This window comes from Ixodes scapularis, unplaced genomic scaffold (assembly GCF_016920785.2).
Source record: "Ixodes scapularis isolate PalLabHiFi unplaced genomic scaffold, ASM1692078v2 PGA_scaffold3__209_contigs__length_174095766, whole genome shotgun sequence".
Taxonomy (NCBI): domain Eukaryota; kingdom Metazoa; phylum Arthropoda; class Arachnida; order Ixodida; family Ixodidae; genus Ixodes; species Ixodes scapularis.
In genome coordinates, this window is record NW_024609868.1 from 109,540,781 (window position 1) to 109,563,179 (window position 22,399).

Consider the following 22,399-nt stretch of genomic DNA (forward strand, 5'->3'; position numbering starts at 1 on the left):
AAACCTCAAAGTTCCACGTCGAAACTGAGGTTTCGACAAAAGTTCGCCGCATCCTTAGAAGTAGCCCAAAAATAGCCATATAGAACAGTCACCGCAGCCGCCGCAGCCACGCACACACTGGATATAGCGCTACATTGGTCGGCCATCTTTGTGTGGCGTGTGCTGGCGTGGTGCACCCACAAAGGACTACAACTTCCAGGGTGCACCGCGGCCGTCGTCGGATTGGTCCATTGTGACATCTCGATGATAGCGTCACTTGCATCTGTTAGTATGTTTTGCCGATACTTTTTAACCAACCGCCAGGATCGGGCTTTCCGACAGCATGACAAACGTGACGTGGTCGGGTTTCCGCATCGCGAGCAACTTGATACATGGGAAATATAGGACAGTAAACGCGCCAGTAGAAGACGCGTTTCAGGCATCACAGTTCCCACCACGCAAAGGCCTTGTCCTTTGTCCCTCTTGTTCCCCTTCTTTAGGGATTATTTTCGTTATTCTTGTCCAGCTCGCTTGCACCTTTGCATTTAATAGCAATTTAATCGTAAGTCTGAAGAAGAGGTCTCTTAGCGGAAAGTCGGCCACATTGTGAGGCTTCCAGGAGACTTTCATTTAAGTATGCAGAGGTTCGGCCATCAAATTTGAGTCTACAACAAAGGTGTGCTGCGAACATAATAACGTATTTCGTGCACCATGCTGTAGAAGGACCAGGCGACAGAGCCCCACAGTGCCATGGCCACAAGTTTATTTTGAGTAAAAAGAACAGGAAGCATCTGTGGGCAGAAAAGCACACACAGGAGAGCGCTCTTTTCATATGCGGGATTACCGCGCATGGGGCAGAAAGAGCAAGGTAATCCCACGAACTACCCGAAGGCGAACGACGTGACGCATTGAGGCAAGTTGCAGCCCAACGAAAAGACATGCAGGATGCGGCCAATGTCCATGTGACCGAGGTGGGCCCATTTATGCTCATTGCTGCCCCTATGTTCGAAGAATTACTCGCGCCATCAGAGGTCACGAGGAGCGGTACGGAAGGGAGCTGATATTTTTGAATGCAACAAGTTACTGAAAATGTCGTAACCCCTGCCTTCGCCCTCCCAGAAAAAGATTGCTTCTTCCTGAAGAAGGAATTGTAAGTACCGTAGCCAAGCCGGATTTCGACACCCAGCCGGCCCCTCCAAAATTTGTTCCCCATAACGCGGATCCCAAAAGGCCCAAAAACTGATTGGCGTTCACTCTGTTAGACATATGCCTAAATGTAGTCCATGCGGCATTGTAAGCGGGTCCCATGTCAACCACCGTTATTAGATCTAATAACGGTGATGTCAACGAGCCCCTCTACCTCGTTGGCCCATATATGTAAAAAAATTACATTTGGAAGCACGTAATTTTGCGTGATTTAGCGGTCCCGCTTCACAAGAAATACATGTTAAAAATTTCGGTTACTCGTACAACAACTAGCGCACTGCTTGTTTTAGAACTTCCATCTTAAACCGGAGACACGGCAAAATGAAAAAAAAACGGACAACACAACAACAGTTGTTGTGTTGTCCGTTTTTTTTTTATTTTGCCGTGTCTCCTGTTTAAGATGGAAGTACTTCACCAGCTCGCCTGTGCGTTTACCCTTTCTTCGTTGTTTTAGAATACTAACTAAAGAGTGCAAAATACTGTATAAACAGTTCATAGAGGGCGCGCTAAAACTTTTAGATTACGTTAGGCTTGATGACTTCATAGAACTACGTCTATTCATGCCTTGTTCTTTGCTTCTCCCAGCCACCTTCCCAGTATATCCGGTCACAGCGCATCCGGTCTCGGCCTCGTGGCTCGTTTTATTAGGGCTAGTTTCATTGTGTCGTGTTGTGCTGGAAGCTACTCGGCCGATCATCGGTGTGCGTTTCCTCTCGACCTGTGACCTGTCTCGAAGTCTTCTGGAACATTTGGCTGCGAAGAGACGGCTTGTTTGCGTAAGTATAATGTCCTCTAATGTCCTAATAGCGGTGTACAACGTTGATATGGGAGATGCTGTTCCGGACACGACGGCGCTCGTCCGATAGGACTTTTGCTTTTAATGGATCATCACCGATTACCAATCTCTAATCTTCGCGTTTGCATTACAACACACTTCTATTTTCATCAAAGCTGTCCCGGGTGAGATGGACTGCGGCCGAGACATGTTTCGAGGAACAAGTAGTATTGACCTCGAATCGTCGGTCCGAGCAATGGACGGGGTTAGAGGACCGGTTTTGTTCGATTTGGTTCAACTAATTCTAGCAGGTACAAAACGAGCTTCCTTTAGGAACCTTGACGGGCTCCGGTTAGTTCATATCGGAGAACCCCCCCCCCCCCCCCCCCCCTAGCCCCTAGCCCCTAGCCCCGCGGCATCTCCAGTAATCTCGGGGGCGGCCTGGCAACCAGCGCGGAGGCGGTGGATGTCGGATTTGTAGCGTCTGCTTATCATTCTTTTGCCTTGTATTGCCTCAGCCGTTACGGATACAGCTTGAAATGTGGAATTTCAGAACAAATGCACTTCTTTGCGGTGCACATACATTGTTGGTAAATCTCCAGGAGGCTAAGCTAAAACACGGGCCGGCTCACTCGAAGCAGCGTCTCATTAAATACTGTTAAGAAAGCGCTGTCAAAGGTAGCGCTCAAAAAATAAATCGCGCATCACGCGCTCCAACCTTGACAGTGCTTTTTTAAGTCTGTCTCAGCTGAGACTGTATTCGATCAAGTCGGCCCTGGGCAGCGGTCTTTCCGCGCGCTTTAGTTTACTCTATCGAGCTGTTTCCACAACAAAGGAGGACCTTTATTCTGCGAAAGCACACTGGAGCAGCAGACATTGTCATTATGATGCCTTCGACAACGAGAACTGACTTAAGCGATGTGAGGCGTCCGGCCGAAAATTCGGAAGATCCAACAGGAATGAAAACGCACTCGTGGGGTATCAATCAACTTACCTTGCGGAGGCGGCTTCATTTGTCACCACGAGTAAAGCCTAGTTCCACTTGTCTCGAAGTGCTTTAATTCACGTGTTTTATTTACATGACAAACGCTCCGAAAAATAAAACAATATATGCAACACAACAGTGCCTCGACCCATCGGTTGCGACACACGACGTCTATCGGGAAATGGGAGCATATTTGGAAGTGACATATATCAACTTTGAAGTTTCATCAGCAAAGGGTGTACGCACTCACCGAGGAAACGAAACACCAGTGGGCGAATGTCTGCTCGGACCGATTATTGCAATTTCCTACACTACACACTCCGGTCGTGGTTAGGAAATTCCAGAGACAATGCGTCCACAAAATCAAGCGCGACCGCCGCGATCGCGAACACTCTGCCAGGTTATTCTTCGATAGAGACTACCCCTTTGATGTCGTTCTCCGTCGTCAAAACTGTTGCTCAAGCGGTGTTCTGCGTTATCACGCGGATTTCACGCTTTGGTGGTTCGCAGACTCTGCATGTCGACGATCTCGGGCATCGCCGCGCGTCTCCTCCGTCGGTTTCGTCCGTCATGCTTAAAGCAGCTTAAAGTTAAACGCCAAAACAACAGGGACATGAGGATAGATGCAAACGGGACGAGGCGCCTCGTCCTGTCTGCATCTATCCTTGTACCCCTGTTGTTTTGGCACGAACAACCAACTAGCCTAACTCGCCGTCTAAATTCCGCCAATCAGTTCGTAAATTCTACCGAACGAGGTATAATTTTATAGTATACCGCCAACCGCACCACTTCCGGGCCGACTTTTTTTTATGACTAGGCTTCAAAAAAATCACGTGGTGCCATCCCCCTGCGAATATCGGTACGCCCGACGAAGGGATACCAAGTGTGGTACGAGGCGTTTTGACGCGAACTATTCGCGTAGTGCATGCGAGCACAAATCGTTGTTAACTCCGGAGGTTGTTTCGTTCCACTGATCGGTTTTTACTCATAAATAGCGCTTCCTTGCCTAGCCCAACGAGGTGAGGGGCTTAAAGTGCTTAACCGGAAGTCCAAAAATGACCCCCCCGTAGGCGCTACCATCTTGACCTTGTCCGCCGCCAGTCACGTGACTTTTTAGCAAAAGTGACGATACAGAAAGAATATCTGCTGTCCGAGTTACCCAAAGCGTCGGTCTTAGGCAAAGGAAGGTTTACTAGGGGGCTACTGAGGAACAGACGCCTAAATCACTTAATCAAAAGTGACTATAGCACCCTCTACTTTGAAGGCAGTACATCGTTATTTAACTTTCGGCGAATCGACTTGGGCACTTTCGCCTCAATCTCTTTCAGCTGAAGTTCTTCTTGCTAAAAAAGACGCTTTGAATAGTTCAATGCGCAGCAGTCTCGTGCGTCTTCGTCTTTTTAGCAGAAAAAGTCACTTGACTGACGATGGAAATGGCCAAGATGGCAGCGCCCGAGGGGGGGTCATTTCTGGGTGCGCAATGCAATGCCTGTTGAGCTCTCTAAGCCCCTCTACCTCGTTGGCCTAGCCCTTAATTGAAAGACTACAGCCGATTGCAAGCTTCCATTTACAAATTTGGTACTGGAAGTGCTTATATACGTCCGGCGCGATGGCCGCGCCGTCTTCCGCATAGTTTCGAATTTGAATCAGCAGTGTTCGCCACGGCGTCTGGCGAGGCTTTCGGAACTGAACCGCCGTGGGATTGCAATATTCGGCGTCCATAGTTGCCCGCCGACCGTCAACAGTGCAATTGCTTACAGCACGGTTATATGCTCACAACTTGCCTACGGTGAAACAAAAGCGGTGGCTCGGACAAGTAGGTAATCGCGCTGAACCCCGAATGCCGCGGTAGTGTGATGGGCATACAGTGGTCGCCCTCTCGCTATCGCAGGTCGAGCTTGGGGCCCCGATGCCAGCATAGGCTGAACTGACTGCAGCAGCATTCAGTCTGCTGCGCGTATACCCACCTCACCGAGGCCCCCCCCCCCCCCCCCCCCCCCCGTCTCAGTAGGGAAAACTCACTATCGCACTAGTCTTGCACTAGTCGCTAGTGCAGTCGTTCCAACTTGCATCTCCTGCCACTCCGAGAGAGTTAAGATATGATAGAAAGGTTCCATAGATTTCACGGAAAGTGCTGCATCAGCTAAAACAATTGCTCACACAGCCTAGAAAGAAAAGGATAGCTAGTTGTGTTCTTATTCTTCGATCCACAGTTTGCGTGGAAGAAAACATTGAGACACGTTCTGTAATTTGGAAACTTCCATGAAGATTTTGGACACTGAGTGTGCTTCTGTTGGTAATAATATGTGTCACCAATATTTTTTCCCATTTTCTGTGATACTAATGGTTAGAGCTTGAACAAAATGACGATTTTGTTGTCCCTGCAGAATGGCAAAGCAGTATGCGGTGGTGAATTTCACCGAGGAGGACCATGTGTCCGCTGTGCCAATTTCTTGGTTGGTGGTTGACAAGTGGAGTTGCCTGTGGCCAAAAGATTTCGCCGGATCCCGCCTCCTGGATGCAATTAGGGAGAAGATTGATCCTGGCGCAAACTGGGATCGATACCCGGTTAGGGTACTGACACGATGCAGTAAGCTTGCGCTCTCCTTCTCTGTATGCACTTCTGACTGAAACACTGAGAAAACAGAAAACACTTGGAAAAAAATATTGTGGAAGAGACCATAAGAATGGAAAGCATGACCTCTTTAGTGAGAGATTTATGCGAGTTCAATTTCTGTTGTCCGGTTGTAAAGCTGGTTGGCACCTTTGCCTGACAATTTTGATACTTGCATATATGAAACCTTTCTTCTACTTTCTTCTGTTTGTAATGAAGCCCATAGTAGTTCTTTCTGTTTTTTAATTGGAATAAAGTATTCCTAATAGCTTGACACGTTCCATAAATGTTCATTGTTACGTAGGTCTACTAATCAGATTACAGTTCAAAATGATTAATATTAGAAGTTTTTGCTCCACATAACAGTGCAGCATATTGTGTCAGTCTGTTTGGCTTAGCACGCTAGCCTAATATTCATTCTGAGAAAGAAGAAACATGAGGCATACCTTACTTAGCATCGTCTGTTTCATGTAAAAAAGCTAATGTCATTGTCATGTAGCTTTAGTTCCTTTTGCAATTAGCACCTGTTTACAAGAGGTTACAAATTTATATTAACATGAACTAGCTGAAACTTAAGGATCATGCGAAATGTTGGAGACATAGTTGTACAACTAATTTATGTTTTAGGTGTATGGTCTAATTCATGCCTAAAGGGAACAGCACGTCTGTGGCTCGTGGTATGCGCAGCGCTGCCTGCGGGAGGCAGGGAAGTTTTGGCACAGGCACAGACAATGCGCGGAGGTGCTGGTGTCTCTGTATCATTTCCCACTGCACTGCGCACTGCTGCGACGGTTATGACTGATGTTGCTGCCAAAGGGGAGAGAGGGACACCGTAAAACAGTGTTTAAGGCCTTCTTCCTTCTCTCTTTTTTCGGAAAAGGACACTTGAAAAATTTTGAACCTTCAGGAACCCGCAGGGCAAGCAGCACTCTGTGTCATGGCAGGCATTGCGATGCCAGAAGTGCTCCCCCGCATTGCCTGTGCCTGTGCTGAAGGTTGGCTGGCTCCCATTGGTGGCGCTCTGCAAAGAGCGCGCCACTGGCACATTGTTCCCTTTAAGCCTGAAGCAGACTGTACTATCTTGATTCGAGTCAGCGGGAACACGGGAGTGCGTGGCATGATACTACCAGATCAGCCTAGCGGCGCGGAGCGGAAGTTTCAGTGCACGCGCATCGCGCCCGCTGAGGCAATATGGTCTCATCGTGCGCATCGCATCATCGGAGCGCTCGTGCGTCGTCTGCTACGCACATTGCGTGCTACGCGCGTTGTCTGCTGTGGGTAGCGTGTCGTGTGAAGGCATGGGAGATAACTGCGTGTAGTTGAAATTGTCAGCCCATAATCATGCGATAAGCTTGCAAATATTTTGATGCGTAATACAGTGTCACACCCTTTTTAGTTTTCTCAACATTATTGAGAACATGTGGGCCGAATGAGGGCGGCCTAGGCCACGGGTTTCTATTTATTCGGCCATGGAAGACTAGCTATGGAACACATTCCTAGCAGAATGGGAACGCTTGAGAGTAGACGCGTTTTTGGGTCTAGTCTCTAAGACTGCCTGCCATCAAAGATGGCAGCTGTTGTCCACCAAATGGAAATAGAAGCACTTCATGAGGCTGCTTCAATTTATGTGAGCTTTTTCAACGGCAGGTAGCAGCTTATAAATGTTAAGATTAAGTTTTGATTGAGCAATAAAGCTTGCCGCTGCTGACCTCTGACAGGCACACTCCTGACGGAACCTCGTCATTACTGCAATCGGCTGCAGCAAGCACTTCTGTCGTCTTATGGGCAAATAACTAAGGCGTCTGAACTCAACAGTCAGCGGCGCAGATCGAACTATAATGGACCAAAAAGGCAATAACGGCAAGGAAAACAACAACGCGGAGCTATGAGCGTTGTTACCAAAGTCAGGGTTACATTAATAGGCAGACACACTAGCCGACAATTAGTCTACGATCCCGGCCCTCGTCACAGAGATTTCACAGGAAGCGGGTTCAGCAAATCTGGCGTGATTGATATAAGAAAAACCCACAATTTTTATTTGTTTTAACAAATATTTAGGAACAGATGAGCACATTGGCGGAGCTTGTAATGTAGGGTTCGCCACCTGTTGGAAAGACTGAATTTCTTGCTATCACCAGTAGCGTGCGCGTAGCGGGCGACACGTGTGTCAGACGACACACATAGCAGACTACGCGCGTAGCAGACGACAGACGAGCGCCGCGATGACATGATGCGCGCGATGAGGAGGTAATCTCATTGCCCGCGTAACACGGATGCACAGCAGTTGCGCGCTTGACCGGTAGAGCGCTCTGATAGGGTACGATGCCATGCGCTCCCGTGTTCCCGCTAACTCGGATCAAGATAGTACATAGTTTTTTCTTCCCCTTCAAAAATGTAATTCTTTGCCTTAAATTTTTGTGGAATAACTATAACAAGAAAGCTAGATATAAATTTACAAAATGAGTGCATGAGCTTCCATTGCATTGTTGTGAATAAGCTGAAAATTTGTAAAAGCTTGATTTTAGTTCTGCGGAACAAGAGTTCTCACAATCAAATATTTCTATGAATGAGCTTGGGGAAAACATGTGCTAATTTGCTTAATCGCTAACAATACAGGCCTTTTCTGTAGGGCATGCCTTTATTGTGTTCTAGAAGTATTTCTGGTGAGGTTCTTTGAATTCATTTACTAGAAACCTACAAGAAGGCCCTCAAGAAATCTCGGCTAGCCGAAGAAACATCAACACTTGAAACGTCGGAGTTTTCAGGTGTGTATTAATTTGGAAATGTCTTGGAAAATTGTTTTGAAGCAGAGAAACATATATTTAATGCAAGGGCATCTTTGCTTGTTGAAATTCCAGCCCCGGAGGCCGAAACTCCTGAGGATGTCTTCATAACCTATGACGATGCGCCATCGCACCGTCTGGCCTTGCCCTCTCCACGTAAGTTGAATAAATATTGGTAATGTAGGCATACACTAACTTCGGTCTCCTTTAAGGTATCTAAACTTATATAAACATCATTGCATTTCTGAGCTAGCCTTGTAGACAGCCAGCCATATGGCTAGGAATTGCTGGAATAAAGCAAGCCAGCCAGTGAGGGTCTTAACGCATTGACTTCAGATGCAGTTAAACACTTGAGCTGTGGTTGACGTGGGTGACTTGTTGCAAACTGCAAGCCAATGTTAAAGTGCAGCAAATTTCATGGCTCACCAACATCTAAGGCTCTTATGTGCAAGACATAATTCTTATATGTGCCATGCAGGTGCTGAGGAATTACTTATTAAACGCTATGATATAACTGAAAGCAATTTGCAGTTGAAAACTTGCTTAGGGTGAATTTCTGCATATGTATATATGCTTCAGGAAATAGTAAAATTTAAAACCATTTGAAATGTGGGCATATGCACAGGTGTGTGATATATTTGGTAGATTACATGTCACCATAGAAATATTAGTTTCATTTTATGTGCATATGTTTTTATCTATTGCTTCACATTCTCATGCTTCTCTGTGGATCTCGTCTTTCGGTTACAAATGAGGCAGTCACCGGGTTTAGTTGCAGCGGTTTGGTGACTTTGCCTTCAGGCCTCACCCCGAGCCACTTGTTTCAGCCAAGTCTGAAACAAAGACTAACGAGACCTGCTGTTGGACTAGCTGGTTAGAGTCACCTGAACAGATCACAGCACTAGAAAGGACAGATACAGAGACACACCACAACAGGATGAGTGCTACACAGTCATCTGGTTTATTTGCCATGAGAATTTGGCAAACAGTGTAAGCAGTGTAAGTGCAACATGCAACAAGAGAAATACAGAATCATACGTCAGAGTGCCAACAACATAGACAAAAGAATAGAAGGAGGCCATCCCAATTTGACATGAGTCAAAGAAAAAGGCTCCACCATGTGGCATACATTTACTTTTTATATAATCTGCTTCCAAAAGTTTGTGTCGTGGTACCTTTGCTTGTTCCAAGGATCCTAACCTTCTGTTGGAGTGGCTCATGTGTGCAAGTGAGACAGTAAAAAGGCAGGTGCGTGCTTTTATTTGTAACAGATGGCTTAGGTCTCCACGCTCATTGACATGATGGCCTGTATGACCCTTACAGGCCTCCCCCCAAAGAGGGCCTGGCATATTTTTTCTGGCAGCCAGAGCTCCTGGCAGAGGCACGATGTGTAGAGGAACAGATGCCCGCAAGTTTTCGTAGCACAGAAAGCTCCTTGAGCACCCTATACCTTCTTAACGTTGTGCACACCCTCGTGAAAGCACGGCACAGCTTCGGGCATCTGTCTCTTATGTTCAGTGTTAATTCAACCTCTTGAAGTGCCCTTAGATTTTTTTAATTTTTAGAGATGCCATTGTGTCAATGTGCGAGGAAACCTAAGCTGTCTATTACAAATAAAGGAAGCACGCACATATCTTTTTACTTTCTCACTTGTGCATGTGAGCCGCTCCTACACAAGCTCAGAATCTTTGGCACAAGCAAAGGTACCATGACACAAACTTTTGGAAGCACATTTTATAAAAAGTAAATGATACTGCATGTGCCAGTGGCTATTCCATTGTCTCGTATCGAAATGAGGTAGCCTTCTTTGATTCTTTTGTTTACAGTGTTGGCACTCAAACATACAGGTATGTATTTTTCTTGTTGCATATTTGCTGTGCTTATGCCGGTCCTCATTATTTGTTTAAGATCGAAAACTGCGCAAAAAAGACGGGACACAAGAAAGGAACGAGCAACACAACACAGGTGCAGACTTACAACTGAATTTTTAATCTTTCACTTCCTTTAACGAAGGAATGCAATGTGCACGTGGGCCGCTGAGATGCGCTATCACTGGCTCGAATGGGCACGCTGAGGGCAGAAAACCTAAGGACGGTGGCAAGCGCAAGCGGGATTGGGATAGCGAGGAAACTGAGGACGATGGCGAGCGAGCGACTCGTCGAAGCCCTACAAGAAGGCCTGTGTGGTGTGAATGGTGGATTCGCCGTAGATATTGAGGAGCTGTTTTATTTGATACCCCATGATGAACTCTTTGTCGCGGTGAGGAACTGCATCGAAACCTCCGGAACGGATCAGTTCCAGAATGCCTGTGGTGTGTCAGTAGATGGATTCTTAGAACTTTTGTCCATTTATCTAACATCCACCATTGTGGGCTTCGAAGTAAAGTTTGTAGTTCAGAGGCAAGGCATCTGCATAGGTTCGAGTGTGGCACCAGTGTTATTCGAAATCTTTTTGGCTGCTTTTGACCGTTTGTTAGTGCAAGCACTCGCTGACGACAAACGGGTCCGAGTCTTCAGATATGTGGATGACTTTTTAGTCCTTTTAATTAAAAGTTAACTCCTGGCGTTCTTCTTGAAGATGCCACCAACGGGATTTTATAAACTTCGTGCCACCTCCACAACCTTAACATTTACAACCGAGCTTCCACTGCGGGAATCTTTGCAATTCCTTGACATAACATTGTCATTCCAGCTAGACCACCTCTGCTGGGAGTACGCACCCCGCGCAAAAAAAGCCCTCCTGCCTTTTGATTCAAGCCATTCCAAAATAGTTAAGAGAGGCATAGTGAGGACATGCCTGAGATCATCACTTGAGAAATCTTGTGCTCACACAGTTCAGAGTAGCTTTGATTCACAGGCCCAACGTTTGTTGAGAGCAGGATTTCCACCTTCCATCATAAGGGCGGTAGCAGAGTCTATGTTGAAGGCCTTGCGTATGCAGGCTAAGGAAACAATGGGTCACTTGGAGGGACCAAAAAAATTTGAGGTCATGCCATATATACACGGGGTTTCTCACAATTTAAAAAGAGTCGCTACTAAGTTTCAAGTAGATGTGGTTTTTTCAGCCCCGTGTAAGCTCTCCCGGGTATGCGCCTTAACCTCAGAGCGGATCGCTCACAAGGATGGTTGCAACACCATGCATTACAACCAGTTCGTACCTTGCTCAACGGGAGTGGTTTACCACATCCCGTTATCTTGCGGGAAAGTATATATCGGACAGACGGGTAGATGTCTAAATGATAGACTGAGGGAACACGGAGCCTTTCTGAATTCAGCAAGCGGAGCGCACCTTGCCCTACACTGTAAAGAATGTGGGTGTAAACCAAATTTTGGTGCCACTGAGATAAAAGGTCGCAACAAAGACAAACTCACTAGGGAAATTTCTGAGGCGGCCCAGATTTCCTACAGTGGAAGTGACAGGTGTGTTAGCGCACCATCTATTTCATTAATAGACAGAGAATTAGGTTTTTTGTTTACTTCCCAGTTCCATCGCTCTTCTCTCGCTCGCGCTCGCCATCGTCCTCAGTTTCCTCGCTATCCCGCTCGCGTTCACCACCGTCCTTAGGTTTTCTGCCCTCAGCGTGCCCATTCGAGCCAGTGATAGCGCATCTCAGCGGCCCACATGTACATTGCATTCCTTCGTTAAAGGAAGTGAAAGATTAAAAATTCAGTTGTAAGTCTGCGCCTGTGTTGTGTTACTCGCTCCTTTCGATTGTGTCCCGTCTTTTTTGCGGTTTTCCATCTTAACCCTTTCAGTACCGTAATAATTTTTCATGTAACATCCTCAAAATCCGGAATTATTTTATTCATGCAACCTGTTCAGCCTAGTCCGTAGAGCACAATCATATAGCAAATTTTATCAAAAGCACAGCATAAATGGACAAACAATATTTTTATAAATGTTAAAAAGGGGGCTTCACTGCACGTATTGTGGAAAAAGTGGGCTTCACTGCACATACTCACTTTATTTTATTCATGAATTTACAAAGCAATTCTGTCAACATCAGCACCTAGTGTCTCTGTTCACGAGACTACGGGCTTGGTCAGTCCCAGGACATCCCGTTCAAAAGTTTGCCTTTGTGTGATATGTGCGAAAACACTGTATCGCACACAGGGCGACACCACAGTCTGGGCACCACGTCCTTGTTTCCTTGCGAGCTTTTTTTGTCTTGTGCAGACAACGCATCTTCTTGTTGGGCTCTCTTTCTTCTCAGTTGGAGGTAGGTAGTCTGGGAAGTGTCGCTCAGTCAGTCGTGAGAGAGTCTTGTCAGAGAGCCTCCCTTTCTTGGGTCGACTCTGGGGGTCACAGTTCAGTTGAATGAGTCCCTCCACTAACTTGAGCCTGAACTCAAGATGTGTGGTGGTGTTGCCACTCTTCTGGTAGATAATGAACGCATTGTAGATGGCCATGTCTAGCAGATGACGGAACACCTTTTTGTAGTATACTTTCTGTCCATTTCTTGCACAGGGGTAATATGAAAGATTTTGGTCACTCTTGTCAACACCACCCATGGTGTTGTTTTAATTCATCACTATCTGTGGCTTGGACGCAACTTCACCTCTCTGGTTTGTTACATCCACCATTGCCACAGAGTGCACCGTGCTGAGGAAGATTACCACCTTCTTGTCCTTCCACTGAAGTCAGAGGCACTTGCCTTTTTGGTAAGCTTCAGTTTGACCTTTCTCAAGTTGTCTTGTATCGAAGCTCGGCATTCCCTTGCGTCCAGATCGTGCTGTTCCGTAGACATCTGTCTTGCGCTCCAGAAGTGCTTCAACTAGTTCGGGTGAGTTGTAATAGTTATCCACGGTTACACAGTAGCCCTTATCGAGAAGGGGACTTATCAGGGACATTACCACACATGTACCCATGGCCACATCTGCGTCACCAACAACAGCACCTTTCCCATGGCATAAGCATGTTCCAAATGTAACCACTGGAGGACTCGCACAGTACGAAAAACTTGACGCCAAAACGGGCACGTTTCAGTGGCATGTACTGTTTCCAAGACAGCCTGCCTTTGAAACGAAGAAGGCTCTCGTCAACCGACACATGTCGCTCTGGTGTGTAGAGAGTTTGAAACATCTCGGTCATTCTGGTGAGCACGGGCCACAGTTTTCTAAGCTTTGGGTTCGGGTGCCCGTCGACTGGCGCCTCGTTGTCAGTGAAGTGTAGAAATTTCATTATCAGCATGAAGCGGTCGCGGCTCATCACGTCTCCGAATGCAGGCGTGCGGAGAACCTCTCTTGTTGACCAGTAAGATTTCACGTCTGGTTTCTCAATGACCCCTTGCAGAATGATGAGCGCGAAGAAGGTCATCAGTTCTTTTTTGTCGATCTGTCTCCATGTTTTGAGGTGGGAAGCGTGGTGCGACCGAAGAAACTGGGTTGCGTAGCGGTTGGTCTCTGCGACAATCAGGTCGACCAGCTCTTCATCGAAGAACTGTTCAAAATATTCGACAACGCCGTCACCTTCTTCCAGGTGGCCCTTGAATCCCGGTGATCCCACAAAAGGGAAACGAGGTGGCGCACGAGGAATATCGCCCACGTCGATCTTCGTCCACACACGTGCGGTGTCGAAATCATCATCAATCTCTGTGTCGCTCTCATCTGAAGTCAAATAATCAATCAACGACTCACCAGAATCACTTTCCAATTCGTAGTCGCTTTCACTCGAAGAAGTTTCAGAAACTGCGCGCTGTTTCCTTTTTTTTCCTTGTTTCGCAACGCGTGGACACACATCGTGCGGCCGCCCGGACGACGCCATTTTTAAAGTTCAGTGTAGCCAGCAGCCTCACGAAAAAACGTCTAAATTCAGCTAATTTCACCGGTTTTGACTTCTCCTGCCATCTTTCGGTCGTTCTAAGAAGCTCCGTGATACAGACGAGCTGAATTCGTCCTCAGGATCGTTGTATTGATAATGCGGACTCTGGACGAGCTGTACTCGTCTTCAGGATTATTTGTGCGTAAATGGTGGACGAGCTCAGCTCGTCTTCCGTGCTGAAAGGGTTAAACATGTATAACCAACTAGGCCAACAGAGTACTCTACTCCTCATTATTTGCGTGGCACTTATCCCCTTTTGGTCCTTCTATATCTGTGTACTGTGGTATTACGCAATCAGAAAACAATGACTGTTTGGTTCACCCTTGAACCTACACGACAGCAGACTAGTACCTGGATGAATTGCGATGTGACCAGTGGAACTGGTAGTTTTTAATACAAGTTGTGTCACCTGACATAAGCAGCATGAACTCCCAAGTGCGAGAGGTCATATTCTGTTGTTTGCGTTTCTGTTTATCCCGGTAATACAAATGTGCTCGCTGTTGGTGGTTCCATCGCGGCGCCACATATTTTAAAACCAGCAGCGTGCTTTGGGCAGCTGTGAGTGGAAATCAGGGAGCATTTGTGGTAGAGCCATATCGATATGATATGGCTCTACCACGTAAATGGTGGACGAGCTCATATGCTCGTGACCATGGGGTCTGGCATCTTTAATGCCTTTGCGTTTTAAGTCAGGTTACATGTCTTCCTTGACAGTACCGTTTTATTTCACGTTTTCCTCTTCAATGTGTCCAGAGTGTTCCACTGTAGTTGCCTTCACATGTGCTTTCTTCTCTTCTAAGCAGTTTGTTCCAATTTAGAATGTACACCGGCTGCTTTTAGTCTTACTCCAGTAAATAAATATTTACTAGAATGATCTAATCAAAACTGGAGGAGGGTGACCAATTGTAAACTTTTCCTTTTTAGCGAGTGATCTCACTGGGACCAGCTCCTCGGAGCAAGGTAAGCCACATTTTCGTATTCTTGTAGAAGTCATACTTTGCTTATTGCTTGGTTGCATTGAAGTCCAAATCAGCAAATGATAAAAGTCGCAATGTTTCAGTTGAGAGGTCTTCGGGCTGGGCAGCAGCTCTCAAAGTGATTACTTCGGAACTCCTTGGTCGAGCAGATCATTCTTTGGTTCCATCAGCACCCACATCGATCACCCTCTCACCCTAACGTTTTAAGATTGAGAAAGACCAATTTCGCAGCTCATTCTAATATCTGTACTTTTTCAGTTCTGCTATCATTGCAATAGAGCTCACGCAGGTTGGTTTTTAAACTCTTCTATTCTTACTGGTATAATTCCCGGTGGTCAGCATTATGGTTCACGGAGACAGGGGAGTTCGCAAACCCTAGCAACAAACTTTGTTGCTGGTTGCTAGGGCTTGTGAGATGACAAATTGTGAGAGCCTCTGGTCTGGGGGTTACTAGCAACTTGCCAAAATATCCCCCTCCTCTTTTCCCCGATCTTTAAGTGGCAACAAACCTTAGGTAAAATTGTTGCCAGCTTGCATTGTACTTGGAGTAGAAGAGCTGAAAAGTCAGCCTGGAAGAAGTCTGTTGCAGTGGTAGAATGAAGAAAACAGTAAGCATATTACTCCAAAGGTGAACATATTTGACAGAATTCTGTCTGGTTGGGTAGAAAATCAGGAAAAAAGGAATTTGCCAACCAAATGTGGAAAAGATCTGGAAAAAGATAGTCCCAACATTTCGAAACTATTTGTTTCTTCTTCAGGGGATGAATAAAGGATGTCAGTCTCTTCATCTTTTAGGTGTTACATCACTTTGTCTTTGTCGGTGTTGTTGGGTTAGCTTCGTCGTGCCCTATCCGTTATCCCATTGTGGAGGCCGTTCACATATAACGTAGGAAGTGTCCCTAGTGACCTATTGATGATGTTTGAAGTGTGTTGAATATGCCATGATTCAATGAGCCGCCTCCTACGTAGATTTGGTGCCGTGTCCAGGATGCTTGCGTTCTCAAATGCAATACGGTGGTCGAGGTTATCACAGTGTTCAGCGAAAGCACTGCGCTATTTGTCAAAGTTTCTCACATCGTTCTTATGTTGGCGAAGCTGGTCGTGGAAGTTCTTTGTTTCGCCGATGTAAGAGGCAGGGCACTGGGAGCATGGGATCTTATAAATGACACCTTAATTGGGCCTTCGCCTTCGGTGGTCTGTTCTTAGGGCGAGGTAGAAAGCATCCGACAGCCGACACTCGTTTGTGAGCAACCAGGACGTGTTCTTTTGCAAACAGTCGGGATAGCATTTCGCTTATCCCTTTCTTGTAAGGGATGCTAATCCGTGCTATCGTTTTGGAAACTGTCGAAGGTTGTTTCATCCGATTACGGTTCTGACGACGGATGACGTGGTGAATGAAGTTACCGGGGGAGCCGTTCTTCCTTAGGTCGTCCATGATAATCCGTTCCTCCTTTCTTTTGTCGTCCTCAGATGAGCACAAGGTGTTGGTTCTGTTAAAAAGAGTAGAAACGACAGATACCTTATGGCCGACAGGGTGGTTGGAGTCCTCCAACCATTACCTCCAGTTCGACTCCAACCACCGTCGGCCATAAGGTATCTGTCGTTTCTACTCTTTTTAACAGAACCAACACCTTGTGCTCATCTGAGGACGACAAAAGAAAGGAGGAACGGATTATCATGGACGACCTAAGGAAGAACGGCTCCCCCGGTAACTTCATTCACCACGTCATCCGTCGTCAGAACCGTAATTAGATGAAACAACCTTCGACAGTTTCCAAACCGATAGCACGGATTAGCATCCCTTACATGAAAGGGATAAGCGAGATGCTATCCCGACTGTTTGCAAAAGAACACGTCCTGGTTGCTCACAAACCAGTGTTCGGCTGTCGGATGCTTTCTACCTCGCCCTAAGAACAGACCACCGAAGGCGAAGGCCCAATTAAGGTGTCATTTATAAGATCCCATGCTCCCAGTGCCCTGCCTCTTACATCGGCGAAACAAAGAACTTTCACGACCAGCTTCGCCAACATAAGAACGATGTGAGAAACTTTGACAAAGAGCGCAGTGCTTTCGCTGAACACTGTGATAACCTCGACCACCGTATTGCATTTGAGAACGCAAGCATCCTGGACACGGCACCAAATCTACGTAGGAGGCGGCTCATTGAATCATGGCATATTCAACACACTTCAAACATCATCAATAGGTCACTAGGGACACTTCCTACGTTATATGTGAACGGCCTCCACAATGGGATAACGGATAGGGCACGACGAAGCTAACCCAACAACACCGACAAAGACAAAGTGATGTAACACCTAAAAGATGAAGAGACTGACATCCTTTATTCATCCCCTGAAGAAGAAACAAATAGTTTCGAAATGTTGGGACTATCTTTTTCCAGATCTTTTGCACATTTGGTTGGCAAATTCCTTTTTTCCTGATATTACTTCAAAGTGTGGAACTGCTTTGCTCATGACTGCAAGTTATCAGATTGTTTGGTCACACAGGACGGGAGAGAGACTTCAAAACTAATTTTAATTGCACTCCAGTTCGTAGAAAGAATAACACACAGAAAGAAGAGACACAAACACAAACACTCACATACACAGGGACAGGACACGAACACAGGCACGCATACAATTTTTCTGATTTTATCTGTGTCTGTTTGTGTGTCTGTGTTTGTGTCCTGTCCCTGTGTATGTGAGTGTTTGTGTCTTGTCCTTCTGTGTGTTATTCTTTCTACGAACCGCAGCGCCTTTCACCAACATGCTCCCTTTGCTTCTAATTTTAATTGTCAGAGAGAGGCTAACAAAATTTGCACCATGTGTCTACTATGTTAGCCAACTGTTCTGGGCCGAAATAATTTTTGTCATTACGTTGTGGTTTAGCCTCATCGACATCATCTGGGCAAAGCCTGACCAGACTGGACGGTGCCCTGGAGGCGCCTTCAGGTTCCGTTGAGGAACTCCCGGCAGGAGCTGGGATGACGTTGGGGGCCTCAAATTGTAAGTCCTCCAATTTTTACTGTATGCAACCAAGCACAACACCCGTCAGTGGTCCTTGTGTTAGCCTTTTTAATGTTTTATTTCCTAACACCGGCCTAACCAAAGGAGCTTTGACATGTGGTTTTTTTTTTATATATATATATATCCCTTGACGTCAGCCATCTTGATAGTGGCAAAATGAAAGTGTGAAGTATTTATGCTCAAGGTCTGAATATTTGGTGAGTAACAACTGGCCACAAGGTGGTGGGCACTCCAGCTTTTCTCCGGGTATTTTATACTTAGAAACCTGTAATCTAACTTGCGAAAGCAAGGGCCTGCCGGCCTGTTTAACCACTGTTATAGTAGACTTGTTTGCACTGGCTGTCCTAGTTTAAGTGTGCCGGGCTCGTATTTTGAACGTGTCGTCTGCAGTGCTGGGATATGGTTTCCAAATTAAGCTTAGGAGTTTAAGAATGTTGGAACATTCATATCTTTTATTCAGCATGATTCTACTAGGAGCCAAATCTGGGAATTACTAGCTAGTAATTAGCTTGTCAGCTTTGGACCTTATAGCGTAACCATCATTTATCTTTTTTTAATGCTTCAGCTGAATAGTGCATGAATAAGAGGCAGTTGCTGTAATGTGTTTCCCACTGGCAGTGACACAGCTACCTTTTTTTTTACAGCTAATTTGTATAGTATTTCCTAGTATAGCAGCCGTTGAGTTGTACTGTCAAAATAGCTTAAATAACTTTGCTGACTATGATTGCACCTCCTATGTTAGTTATGGTGCAACAAGGTTGCTGATCAGCTTATGAGACCAGCTCTACCCAATGCTATCTCCTTCACTCTGGGGACTTCTCAACATATTCCTTGCATTGGTGGAAAACTGATGTAATTTTTTGTCTACCATTTGTTGCATTGACATGATTGATGCACAGCTGATACAACCTGGCTGGTTTATGACAGGGCTTAATGCAGCCCTTTTTCATACAGCCATGTGCTTTCTTTTATGGTTCAAATATGAGATAATAAAGATCAAGGTTAAATATAATTGTTTGTTTTTTGTATTTGCAGGCTGCTGCTATGCACACTGCAAAATATATATTTTATTTATGAATTTTTTCACACCATTTATACAATGGGCAAAGTGTGTGCAACCACAGTGTGTGAGTTGTGTACTCCAAAACTACCATCTGCAGGCAGCCTCAAATTCATCACACACATAACAGTGCTTGTCTCTTAGCGAGTGCAGTCATAAACATATATCTTTTTAGGTTCACGGCTCCTGATGATTTCTTTTATCAGTCAAGCCATTTTAATCTTTTGCTTTTAAAGAAGGGAAAGACTGGTGTCCGCTAGTGCTGCACAGCTTACTTCTCCATAGGACCCAGGGCCAGAGCTTGATAATACATTACTCACCCTAATTAATCTTCCATTTCAGGTCCAGAGCAGTCTCCAATAGTTAAGCTGGTGCTTGAGCTTCGGCTACAGAATGGGGAGATTTTGCGGCAGTTGGGGGCGATGCAGCAGGACATTAGAAACTTAAGTTTTAATTTATCGCAAATGAAGGCCTCAATGTCTGCTGCACCGCCTTCGCCGGAAATGGCTCCAGAGCCGTCGCGGGCGCCCCTTCCAAAGCTGCCCGCGGCGACTATGGAAGAATTCAGGGAATTGGAAAATGCCCTGAAGGATAAAGCTACAGCCACAGCCCTGGTATGTTGCACTTTCCTCCTTTCATATGATGATTTTTCCAACATGCACTGCAGTGCTTGTCGCTGGCTCATAATGTCAACTATCATACTCGGCCACTAAACGGGTGGACACTGCATTTGCTTTACTCAATGTTAATAAATGATAGCTTTTCAGTATGAAGAAAAATGAAAACTGGTTGTGTCGTCATAGCCGTGTTTCTGTGTTTGATTTGGTATTTGGTCATGCTTCTACATTTCCGTTGTCCCTTGTTTTTCACAGCAGCTGGAGGTGGCTACGTGGGTCAGGGCAACTGACACGGTTGCCGAGGCCTGCCGAAGCCTTCTGGAAAGGGCCCTCAAGAAGGAGGTCCAAATAAAATTTAGCCTCCTGGGCCGGAAAGGCAAGCTACCTTTCCGGGGGACCCTCCTCTGCCACATTGGGACAGGTATGATTATATTTGCTTAATTGATCAACACATTGATAGATCCTTGTTATTCGAGTTTGCTGAAGTGCATGCAACTGCTTGACTGTTATAGCATGTCACTTTCAAATCAAATCCTTTATTTGTGCCTGTGATGTAGCATATAGTACAGGCACTGGGAGGCAGACAAAAACCCAGCAGTTGTTGGCTTGACAAGGTTTGCACACTTGTTCACTCAGCAAGCAGCAAGGTGACAAATGTGATACAAAGAAAAATATAAGAGAAAAAGAATTGCACCAATAAATGTTAGTAAACACTATAAACTATTTGGGGATTAGTTTACAGAGCTTGAAACATGATTTGTCTCATCGAAGGGTGGTCACAGGTTCTATTTGTACATTTTGTCATAATAGTTGGTTTGGTGATGATGGGAGATGATGCTTTAACATTTGTGTGCAGTGCTTAGTTAAATTATGAGGAACACTCTATAGGCTACCATCACGTAGGTTACAGGCAGTAGTGATCTCAGTCAGGTGAGGTATGGAGGGTAATCTCAGTGTGTTAAATTTATTATACTTTAATTATGTACCATATGGTGCTAGAGAATATTCACATTGGCTAGTATTTGGAAGAAGGTTCATTGTATGAAAAAGATTTTTAGTCTTGAGTGTTATATTTTACATTTACAATAATACACACAGCCTTTTTCTAAAGTAAGTTCGTTTTCAACAATGCTTCTAATCTGTTATAGCGTAACATATTTAGTTCAAAAGGCCTATTATAGTGCCTGAAAATTCTAGCTATGCCTGAATGCAGCATATACTCTATCTCACAAGTTGCATGCAGTGTAGTGCAACTGTAGCCCTTGTCAGCCAATCAAGAACATAAATGCACCAGTGTACATGTGTTCTTACACAGCGTATCAGTCTTCACCTGCATTGTCCGGTCTCTGTAGAAGCCATTACAGGCAATTAAGTTATTCCTTACAGTCTGCCGAGTCATTCCATATGCCTGAATAGTTCATACTCTATAAATACAGCATAATCTCGATGATAGGGATTACCCGGGAACACGAAAAAATATTCATATAATCCTGAATTTGTTTAATTCAAGACAAGCTAACTTGTGTGTATACTTTGTCTGTGATGTTTGTTTGCACTCTTCTGCCCTTGTAGTTGCTCATAAGCCCCATCCAAAATGCATAAAGCTGCGCAGCGCTTTCTCGGCTCATATTGCTTGCACTTATGGTGCAGCATGGAACATCAAGAGCGTTAAGTGTTTCTACCATCGACGACACAGCTTTGTTGGGCATGTGAGTTAACCTTGGCTCGTTGGGCTGTGAGCCTGGCATGCTGCCGCTTGGCCAGCATAGACTGGAGGTGGAGAGGGGGCCAGCGGCAACTGTGCGTATTCTTCCCCTCTAAGACCAGCTGCGCCCACCCACTCGTTTCGCATGCACCGATGGTTCACGTGCTCGTATCACCCGGGACGACTTGAGTACTGTTTGTATCATCCTGAATGGCAATATATTCAATATTGCCCGGACCATCTTTAAATTCATGTGACCCTGAAATTCCGGTCAATCGTTATTGTATCATCGACATTTGACTCTGTGCAATCTGAGCCGTACCGGAACTTGTAACCGCATTGGGTACTCCTCCACCTCGTCGCACCTTGCAGCTCCACACTGCACACAACTACTGAGACAGAGTATAGCTGTGCAGTGCTGATGGGAACCTCTTCTTAGAATAGAAGTGTGGTCATTAGTATAGTAATCAGTAAAAGAGAGGAGCATGTTGCTTCTCTGTACCTAGCTCTTGCCCTGACATCTGTATTTTAATTACTACTGCTCTGGATAGAGATTTAACCCTGGTTGGATCCAATTTCCTGATCCTAAGACTATTCTAAGTATCAGCGGCAACCGTTATGCCTTGATGTTTAATGCAGAACGTTTAAAATTTCCACTTTCAGAGACCATCAAGAGTGGGAAGGCTGCCAATGTGCCAGATGTCGAAAAGGCCATTGGCAGGTACCTGGCCGGTGCTGTGGACCAGGAGGGGGGTAGGCGCCAGAGGTTTTGCCGCCAAACAGAGGCCATTCAACTGCCAACTGGCGATGTGTGAAGTGCAAAAAAATAGCACAGAAAGTTGTTTTCAA

The 22,399-nt window shown here is 45.6% G+C and overlaps 2 protein-coding genes across 2 annotated transcripts; both read left to right on the plus strand.

The window, feature by feature from the left end:
• The first annotated feature begins 1,921 nt into the window (after positions 1–1,921).
• LOC115309779 lies at positions 1,922–15,099 on the plus strand. Its single transcript, XM_042292588.1, has 5 exons — positions 1,922–1,961; positions 5,333–5,535; positions 8,250–8,324; positions 8,418–8,517; positions 15,087–15,099. The coding sequence occupies exons 2-5, from the start codon at positions 5,334–5,336 to the stop codon at positions 15,091–15,093; spliced, it is 384 nt and encodes a 127-aa protein (XP_042148522.1). The 5' UTR covers positions 1,922–1,961; position 5,333; the 3' UTR covers positions 15,094–15,099.
• LOC120840858 lies at positions 14,999–22,365 on the plus strand. Its single transcript, XM_040211622.3, has 5 exons — positions 14,999–15,122; positions 18,031–18,147; positions 19,571–19,842; positions 20,101–20,266; positions 22,214–22,365. The coding sequence occupies exons 2-5, from the start codon at positions 18,126–18,128 to the stop codon at positions 22,363–22,365; spliced, it is 612 nt and encodes a 203-aa protein (XP_040067556.2). The 5' UTR covers positions 14,999–15,122; positions 18,031–18,125.
• The last annotated feature ends 34 nt before the right edge of the window (positions 22,366–22,399 follow it).

Excerpts from the sequence above, each read along its gene's own strand:
- LOC115309779 (XM_042292588.1), top strand. The coding sequence starts at position 5,334 with ATGGCAAAGCAGTATGCGGTGGTGAATTTCACCGAGGAGGACCATGTG. Across the intron at positions 5,536-8,249 it reads TAGGGTACTGACACGATGCA|AAACCTACAAGAAGGCCCTC; the intron begins GTAAGCTTGCGC and ends TTCATTTACTAG. Across the intron at positions 8,325-8,417 it reads TGAAACGTCGGAGTTTTCAG|CCCCGGAGGCCGAAACTCCT; the intron begins GTGTGTATTAAT and ends TTGAAATTCCAG.
- LOC120840858 (XM_040211622.3), top strand. The coding sequence starts at position 18,126 with ATGACGTTGGGGGCCTCAAATT. Across the intron at positions 18,148-19,570 it reads GACGTTGGGGGCCTCAAATT|GTCCAGAGCAGTCTCCAATA; the intron begins GTAAGTCCTCCA and ends CTTCCATTTCAG. Across the intron at positions 19,843-20,100 it reads AAGCTACAGCCACAGCCCTG|CAGCTGGAGGTGGCTACGTG; the intron begins GTATGTTGCACT and ends TGTTTTTCACAG.